General features: G+C 35.0%; 1 protein-coding gene across 1 annotated transcript in view; it reads right to left on the reverse strand.

The window, feature by feature from the left end:
- The window catches only part of BRCA2 (breast cancer 2, early onset), a 92697-nt gene that overhangs the window by 56885 nt on the left and 25659 nt on the right, over positions 1 to 10153 (reverse strand). The window contains exons 11-12 of the mRNA XM_011946939.1: positions 3632 to 8569; positions 543 to 638 (exon numbers count right to left, since the gene is read on the reverse strand). Coding sequence (XP_011802329.1) covers positions 543 to 638; positions 3632 to 8569 — 5034 coding nt within the window. The remainder of the gene's footprint in view (positions 1 to 542; positions 639 to 3631; positions 8570 to 10153) is intronic.

Here is a 10153-nt window from a genome sequence, read left to right on the forward strand (position 1 = left end):
GACTGAGCCGTGGGGCACTCCTGCTTAGAATAAGGAAAAACAGGCAAAGAAGACAGACAAAGAGTGGCAATGTAGGAGGAAAACCAAGAGAATGTGGTGGTCTGGAGAAGACTGATAACTATGTCAAATGCAGCTGAAAGATAGTCAAATGAGGACTGAGAAATGTCCACTGGATTTGGTACCATAGAAATCATTGTGTTATTTAGGAAAGATGGATTTGCTGTAATGCTGGAGGCCAAAAGTCTGACTGGACTCCAAAACCTAAGCTTTAAATATTACACTACCTTTTTACTAAATTCTTATAGCCTTTTAAAAATAAAAAAGTCATTATTTTATCATCATTTCATGCTTTCCAATTACTTCAGCATCATATTAGATATTATAAAGGAAAAGTCCACTTAATAATAAGATACAAATTTAACAAACTACACTGTAAAATATTTTCCAATACACACACCCAAAAGAACTGAGAAAAATAACTAAGAATATTACATACCATACCTATAGAGGGAGAAAAGATATAAATAAAAAGCAAATTTTACCATCTGGAGTGCTTTTTGAAGGCTTTAAGGATTTTTCTTGATTTTCTATTATCCTGTCAAATTCATTTAACAAGTTTCTTTTGATTGGGGGTTCTCCTAAAAAGAAATATTTCATATATGCTTTTAAAGCAAATAATATCAGTTTTATTTCTCAAAAGACTACAGTCCATTTTTCTAAAAGCTAAAGTACATACAACAAATAGTGACCTAATCTTTGAAAGAGAAAAGTCAGTTTTCAATGTCAATTACATTTTTGTTCTGTTTTGACCACTTTAAAACACCACTATTGAATAGGGTCTAGGGATAAACAGATGCTACCAGATACCACGGATAAGCTACTTTTGAAAAACTGACACTGAATATAACTCTAGGTTTACCGGCAATAAGGTCTAACAAAATTTCTTCAAATAAACTTTTTTTCTTTTCTTTCCTTTTTTTTTTTTTTTTGTGACGGGCAGGGGAGGGGGGCAGCCATTAAACTGAAGGAGGAATTTATTATGTAGATCCTTGAATTAGAGTTAAGAGGCTTTTTAAAATTACCAAATTACATTAAAGTACTAGTAATAGAAACAATTCTTATTTAAAAGTTCTACAGAGGCTAAGAGGGTAAGATTAAACCATAATTCAAGGTAGGCATTTCCATGTCATGCTGAGATAATATATGATAACAGGTACTTTGCTTTTTGATGCTTTATCACAGGGAATAAATTTGTATAATTTAATAAGTAAAAATGTCCATGCAAGGCTTTAGCAGGTGTTAGATTATTATAAAAGTGGTTTAATTGTTTAACAGTGGCCTGTACTGTTCCAGTAACCAGAAGCTGGTTAAGTTACATACTTATATGAAACTGAAACACCATTGAAAGCATTTACAAGTCTGAGTTATTGTTTTTTTTCCCCCTAGGTAGAAGGTCAATACACTTCAGTATGCACAAGAACAGAATGGGTTGCTATAAATAAAACCATTATTTTCCACAAAAGAATTACAAACATCTTTAAGCATGTACACTTCAGAATTTCACACTAAAGGACAGCAAACAGTTTAAGTATTATAAACTTACTACTTTGTCCATAAAGTAAACCCTATATTGAATGTGACCTGGATAACACTGGATTAAGTAAATCTGTATCCACCAAAATGACGTAGGGGCAAAAGACACTTTTTGAATGAGGAGACTAACTTCAGTGTCTCTCTGTAATATGTGAGGTCTAGACAGGAAGAATTCTAATAACCAAAATATTTTTATGAGTCTATAGGTTTTTAAAAAAGGAAATAGTTATTAAGATTATCCACTGTAATGTTGGAGTTTTGGCGTTTGCTTTAATTGTAACTAACCAACTGATTCAATTATTTAAGATTATTACCAGATACACTAATAGAAAAAAACACACACAAAAAAACAAAACCAAATACATATCTAATATAGGTATGTATTAGGTTAACCTAATATAGTCATTTGCCACATAATGACATTTTTGTCAACAACAGACCACATATACAATGGTCATCCTGTAAGATTTTAATAGTGGTCCCATAAATTTTTTTTTTTTTTGAGATGGAGTCTTGCTCTGTCGCCCAGCTCTGCCTCCAGGGTTCAAGTGATTCTCCTGCCTCAACTTCCCTAGTAGCTGGGATTACAGGTGTGTGCCACCACGCCCAGCTAATTTTTATATTTTTAGTAGAGATGAGGTTTCACCATGTTGGCAAGGCTGGTCTCAAACTCCTGACCTTAGGTGATCTGCCTGCCTCGGCCTCCCAAAGTGCTGGGATTACAGGCATAAGCCACTGCGCCCAGCCCCATAAGATTTTAATACTGTATTTTTACCGTACCTTTACTATGTTCACATACACAAATGCTTGCCATTGTGTTACAATTGCCTACAGCATTCAGGACAGTAATACGCTGTATAGGTTTGCAGCCTAGGAGCAATAAGCTATACCACATAGCCTAAGTGTATAGTAGGCCATACCACCTAGGTTTGTGTAAATATACTCTGTGATGTTCCCACAATGATGAAATCTAACAACGTATTTCTCTGAACATATATCCCTGTCAAATGACACACGACTGTAGTTGAACTAAGTTGTTAGATATATATACATTTAAAAGGGAAGTTAGAGTAGTCCACATAACATTAAGATCAAGATACTATTTACTAAAAATACTGTTTTTAGCTCACTTCCTAAATGAAGAAAAGGAGCAAGCCAACACTTACTAAATACTCTCTGCATACTATGTGTCAAGTTCACTGCTAAGTGCTTTCAATACACTTTTTTTTTTTTTTTGAGACAGTGTCGCTCTGTTGCCCAGGCTGGAGAGCAGTGGTATGATCTCGGCTCACTGCAACCTCCACCTCCCAGGTTCAAGTGACTCTCTTGCTTCAGCTTCTGGAGTAGTTGGGATTATAGGTGTGCGCCACCACACCTGGCTAATTTTTTGTATTTTTAGTAAAGACGGGGTTTCACCATGTTGGTCAGGCTGGTCTCAAACTACCTCAGGTGATCCACCCACCTGGGCTTCCCAAAGTGCTGGGATCACAAGGCGTGAGCGACCACACCCAGCCCTCATGGAAGGTGTTATTTGCATTTTATAGATAAGGAAACCAAAGTTATGTAAGTAGTGTAACTAAGTAGTATATATTACCCAGTACATGGTATAACCAGAAACCAACTTTTAAAGTTCATATAAGTCAGAATCTGAACTTACTATGTATATGAAAACAGTTAAGTTAGTATTATGCAGGTTTTGTTAAAAGAGTTTCAAATTTTTTAAAGAAACTCAAACTTTTTAACAGTAATTTCTCAATTATTATACTAATAATCTTTTGAAAATACATTAAGAAACCCTTAAAACATGATTTCTTGGCATACAGATTCAGAGATATGAAATCTGTATACCAAGAGTTAGAATCCGTACACAGATACTTAATCTGTGTATCTGTATATCAAACCACACTCCCCCAAACTACGCAAAAATGGCTGAAAATACGTACTTAGTTTTTAACACTCTTGTTAGCATACCAAGTCTACTGAATAAACACTTTAAAAATAGTGATTGGCAACACGAAAGGTAAAAATGAACACTTACCTGCTGAGATAAGGGCCTCTCCCCTTCTTTTTCCAATTCTTGAATTTGACAAAACCATTTCCTCATTTTGGGGACATGTAAAAAGAGAGTGTGTGGCATGACTTGGCAGTTCAGAATCTGTCAGTTCATCATCTTCCATAAAAGCTTTAGCAATTTCTACTGCTTCTGTTTCAAAGTAGTTTTCTGCATCTTTGGAGTAAGTAGAACAAACTTCTATATTTGTTTTCACAGGAACATCAGAAAAAGCTTCAGTTTTACCAATTTCCATTTTTACGTTTTCAGGTGAAGCCTGTTCTTTTCCCAAAACATGAATGTTCTCAACTAAGACTTTGGTTCCTAATACCAACTGTTGTTTGTCTTGTTTAAATTGAGAGAGAGATGGAGAAACTTTAATAGAGTGATTATTTTCTGAAGAACCACCTTCAACATTAAAGTTATTTGATAAATTAAATTCTTTACTGCAGGCTTTTTCCATTTCTGAGTTTACACAGTGCTCTGGGGTTCTCTTATCAACACAAGGAAGTATTTTTGATACATTTTGTCTAGATGTCGGTGAACAGTGAAGACTATGCTCAGTTCTGATTATATCAAATTCCTCTAACATTCCCTTAACTTTGTGTAAGGAACTTTCTGAAATGGAAACTTGCTTTCCACTTGCTGTACTAAATCCAGAGAAAGCAGATGAATTTACCACATTATATGAAAAGTCTTTCTGGGATGATATTAAATGTTTTGGAGTATGTATAGTAGTATTTCCTTCTCTTGTGAGCTGGTCTGAATGTTCATTACTTTTAAACAATACTTTGGAAAAGACTTGCTTGGTACTATCTTCTATTTCAGAAAACACTTGTCTTGCCTTTTGTAATGAAGCATCTGATACCTGGACAGATTTTCCACTTGCTGTGCTAAAAATCCCACAAGTATTTGTAGACGGGACTGACTTAGGAAGCTTCTCTATACTACATTTACGTATATCTGAAGTTTCCAAACTAACATCATAAGGTGACATTTTAGAAACTTGCTCCAATCCAGACATATTTTGGTTATGTTGTAAAATTTCTTCACTTTGAATGTCAGCAAAAAACTTAGGTGAATGTATGCTACACTCATCTCTATCTAGAGAGTTATGAAAAATATCCTCTGAATCATCCAATGCCTCGTAACAACGTGCCACAATTTTTGTTTGGCAAATATTTGATTTATTCCCATCGTTTTCCTTAATTACTTTACCAAAACTGTCTGTAAATATCTCTTTCACTTTTTTAATTGTTTCATGTGAAACACAAATGATTTTACCACTGGCTGTACTAAATGCAGATGGCCCTACCTCAAAATTATTACAATTAGACATGGACAATTTAATGGATGCATCTTTATTTTTGCAGGGTGAAGAGCTAGCCACAAGTTCCTCAACACAAATACCTTCATTTACAGTTTGAGGGTATGTATTTGCATCTTTTACACTGGATATTAGTTTGGAAAAACTAGTGTTTTTTTGGTCTTCAACATTCTTCAATACTGGCTCAATACCAGAATCAAGTTTATTTTTTGAGAGATACCCCGAATCATTATATACCTCATCAGAAAGGTAGGAATAGCTATTAGGCATGCTACTGTTATTTAAAGAAGTATCTTGTTTTTCGGAGGGATGATTTTTGTCACTTTCAGCTATAGTGTTGTTTGAATTATTTTCATACAAAGAATTTCCTACATAATCTGCAGTATTTATTCTTTCTGGTTGATCATCAAATATTCCTTCTTTAAGCCATTGTTTTGCTTCAAGTAATGAAGTTTGACTCACAGAAGGTTTTCTACTACAACTCGTGTAAAAAGCCAAGGCTGAATTTTCAATGACTGAATAAGGGGACTGATTTGTGTAGCAAGTTGCAGGACTTTTTGCTGTTTCTTTTTCCACATTTTCATGTACTTTAACTTTCAAAAAGATACTTTTTGATGTTTTGAGATTTTCAGTTTGTCTACACAAATTATCACTTAACAGCTTAGGTGGCACCACAGTCTCAATAGAAACAAGGTTTTTATCATTATTGAGATAATTCTGCACTTCTTTACACTTTGGGGCAGTTGTGATCTCAACTGTTTCACATGCTAATTCAAGGTCTTTACAAGCCTCTTTGTACTTTAGGGTCTTTGCCCATTGATGGCTAAAACTGGTGATTTCACTAGTACCTTGCTCTTTTTCATCAAAAAGATTTTTCACTCTGTCCAAAGATTCCTTTGTAATTTTAACTTTTTTCCCACTAGCTGTATGAAAACCCAACAGATTAGGTTCTTTGATCTTTTCATCACCTTGGGGTTGTTCCTGGAAGGTCACTAGTTGATTTCCAGTACCAACTGGGACACTTTCTTTCAGTATTTTGTTTTTAACTGTGTCTGTTTCCTCATGACTTAGAATGTCCATTTTGTTCTTTCTTATGTCAGAATGTAATTTAGAATTTAAGGAAAAGTTATGCAATTCTTCTGGTTTTGGATCAAAGAAATTTACAATTTTATTAAATGACTCTTTGGTGACACTAATATTTTTCCCACTTGCAGTCTGAAAAGATACATCAAAAGTCTCAAAATCTTTTATATTTTGCTCTGTTTTAGTAGCAGTTAACTGTTCTTTATTTGAGGTATTACCATGACATGTTTCCTGAGCTTTCACAACTTCCAAAAAAGTTAAATCTGACAAACCTTCTTTAATCTGAGCGTTTCCCTCCTTCATAAACTGGCCAGATAATTTAAGACATATGTTGTGCTGATCGGTAAATGGTAAGTCCTTTTCATCTTTATGAATACAAACAGTATCATTTTTACTTGAATCACTGCCAACAAATTCTAAGTTACGAGAATTTCTACTGGCAGCAGTATATTTGTTATCTTCATTTTCAGTATTTATCTTGTAATTTTCAGTAATTTCTTCAACAAAAGTCCCAGTAGTCATTTCAATATTATTTTGTAACATCAGTTGGCATTTATTTTTTTCACTTACAATTTTATCATTATGATTTTCTATCTTAAACACTGAAACCACAGAATCATGACATTTACTTGAAGATAAACTTATTGCATCTACTTCTGCAGAAGTTTCCTCACTAATATTCTCAATATCACTAAACAGTTTCACAGCTTTTTGCAGAGCTTCAGTAGAAACATTCAGTTTTATGCCATGAGCAGAGTAAAAGCCCCTAAACTCCACTTCATTTTCATCTGTTAAATAACCAGAAGCACTTTTGTTACAGTCATTTTTCAACAAGCCAGCAAACTTTTGTTTAATTCCAACTGTACCTTCAAATTGCTTGCTGCTGTCTACCTGACCAATCGATGGGGCATTCATTATGACAAGACCAGCATCTCTGTTTTCCTCAGTAGTATTTAAGATAGTCACCTGGTTTTCAGGCACTTCAAATGTCTTCTTCTGCAATATGTAGCTTGGTTTTCTAAACTGAGTAAATTCAAACTGACTTCCTGATTCTTCTAATATAGTAGAAAGTTCTGTAATTTCTGCCTTTTGGCTAGGTGTTAAGTTATGGTTTGAATTAAAATCCTGCTTTGAAAATGACATCTGAGGGGTTATATGACTATTTTTACAATCAGAAACAACTACACTACTCTGTAAATGTGCAGATACAGTATTAATTGATTGAGGCTTGCTCAGTTGCTTTTGATTATCTAACGCCAAGGTATTTACAATTTCAACACAAGCTAAACTAGTAGGATACTCTTCTTCAATATCTTTGAAGAACATTTTGCTCTTCTTAATGTTATGTTCAGAGAGCTTGATTTCCTTATTTGAAGCTGTTCTGAAGCTACCTCCAAAACTGTGATTTGAACTTGGATCTAAGGGTCCTGCCCATTTGTCCATGCAATCATTATTTTTGTCTGGTATTTTATCTATATTCAAGATGTCCGGTTGTAAATCTTGACCTAGAGTCATTTTTAGATGCTGCTTTACACTATTTTTGTTCTCCTCTGCAAGATCATAAACTATATTTGGTGAGTCCAAATCTTTCATAATCGACACTTGGGTTGCTTGTTTATCACCTATGTCTGCATATAAAACCATGGTAGAGTTCTGGAAAATGGGTTCGTTTACACAAGTCAAGTCTGTTTCAAGGAGTTCCTTAGTATTTCCTAAAGCAAAATTATTCCTTTCATTAGCTACTTGGAAGACAAAATCATTCTCATTGCCTGAGAAAAGTTCTTCTGAGTCTGGATTGACAGTTATTTTTGGAATTAAAGTAGTTTCTTCTTGATCTTTTTGGATTACTCTTAGATTTGTGTTTTGGTTGAATTGTACCTTTCTTGAAGGTGATGCTACTCTTATGTATTTTTCAGGTGGCAATAGCTCAACATTTTTAGAATTTTCACTTAAAGCACATACATCTTGATTCTTTTCCATGGGAATATTTTTGGTTAGTTCAAAATCAGATTCATAATTGTTACCTTTGAGCTCATCTGACATTTTGTATGATTCTTTGCCTCTAGAAATCATGACTAGGTTTGACAGAACATCCTTGGAAGTAGGAGTTAAAATAAGAGTGCTGGCATTTTCATGGTCATATAAAGGACTTTTCTGGGATTGAAAGTCAGTATCACTATATTCTGCTTTTGAATGTTGTACTGGGTGATGTGCTGCAGCCAAGACCTCTTCTTTTATATCTGAAACTTTTCTGCTTTTTGGATCATTTTCATATTGTCCCTCCTGCAGACACGACAGAGAATCAGCCTCTGGGATACTAAATAACTGTAGTTTTTCCTTATTACATTTTGCTTCTTTATAATCAAGATCCTGAGAGATTATTGTATTATTAGAAGAACATGTTTCATTTCTAGAACATTTTCTCAGAATTGTCCCAAAAGAGCTGGTTAAGGACAAAGGTGGTTCTTCAAAATAATTCTGTGAACAGCTTCTTTCGACAGAAGAATGAAATAAACCTAAACATAAAAACACAAAGTGACAAAATTAAAGTACCATCAATCACATTCACTAAATATTTTTCACTAAGTTAAAAAGGTAGTGTTTGGGCACGGTGGCTCATGCCTGTAATCTCAGCAGTTTTGGGAGGCTGAGGCAGGAAGACTGCTTGAGCCCAGGAGTTCGAGACTAGCCTGGGCAACATAGCGAGACCATGACTCTAAGAAAAATAAAAATTAGCTGGGTGTGGTAGTGTATGCATGTGGTGCCAGCTACTCGGGAGGGTGAGGCGCAAGGACTGCTTGACCCCAGGAGGTTGAGGCTATGGTGAGCTGAGATCACACCAGTGCACTCCAGACTAGGTAACAGAATGAGACAGTCTCTAAAAAATAAAAATAAATAAAAAGGGTAGTGTTCAAAACACAAATTACATGAGAATAAGTGAATGTCGAATTTAAAGCAGAAAGAATCCTAAATATGCTCTATTTTTTAGTTATTACATTTTTTAGGTAAAGATAAATTAGAACTAAGTTTTTTTGTAATAATAGGTACCAACTCAATCAAAATTAGTATCTAGGTCAAGGAAGTAGCTAGCTACCATAAACAAAACTCAAAGTAATTTTTATTGGAAAATAAAACTGAAAAAATTTCATTGCTACTAATACAAGTGTGAACAGAAAAGCAAGGCATAGAAAAGGAATTAGAAAAGTAACAATTTTCTTAATTTTTTCACATTGAAAAAAACAAAACCACAATTTTTAAAAACAGGGTCCATATACTAACAGCCTGAAAGATGACCTAATCTCAATGATAAAGGCAAATAAGCTCAACTGCTCTGTTAAATTTCTTGACCCACTGAATTTTCTACTAACCAGTTCTTAATTGCATTTTATTTCATCAGTGATCACATTTATTTCATCAGTGATCACATGTATTAGCCCTTTTTTTTTTTTGAGATGGAGTCTCGCTCTGTCACCCAGGCTGGAGTGCAGTGGCGTGATCTCACCTCACTGCAACCTCCATCTCCCAGGTTCAAGTGATTCTCCTGCCTTAGCCTCCAGAGTAGCTGGGATTACAGGCACATACCACCACATTTGGACAATTTTTACTTTTTTAATAGAGATGGGGTTTTACCATGTTGACCAGCCTGGTCTCGAACTCTTGACCTTAAGTGATCTGCCTGCCTTGGCCTCCCAAAGTGCTGGGATGATAGGCATGAGCCACCGCATCTGGCCTGTATTAACTTTTTCATTGGCTTTAACTATGATATGCATAGTATCAAACATTTTCCTCTAAAAATTGAACCCAAACGTCAAACAGTTCTGTACTCTGGTCTCACCAACTCTACTATTCACTGAGCTATTCACTAAAATCTTCTCATAGGGAGATAAAATCACTTTGTAAACATACAGTTTAGTCGCTAAGTGAACAGTTGTACCAACAAAGAGGACAGAGTTACATCGCAGAGATGCCGAAACAGAGCAATAACAGTACGCAATCTTCAAAATATTTAAGAAAATTATGAGGCCGGGCGCGGTGGCTCAAGCCTGTAATCCCAGCACTTTGGGAGGCCGAGACGGGTGGATCATGAGGTCAGGAGATCG

Source organism: Colobus angolensis, unplaced genomic scaffold (genome assembly GCF_000951035.1).
Source record: "Colobus angolensis palliatus isolate OR3802 unplaced genomic scaffold, Cang.pa_1.0 Scaffold255, whole genome shotgun sequence".
NCBI classification, from domain to species: Eukaryota; Metazoa; Chordata; class Mammalia; order Primates; family Cercopithecidae; genus Colobus; species Colobus angolensis.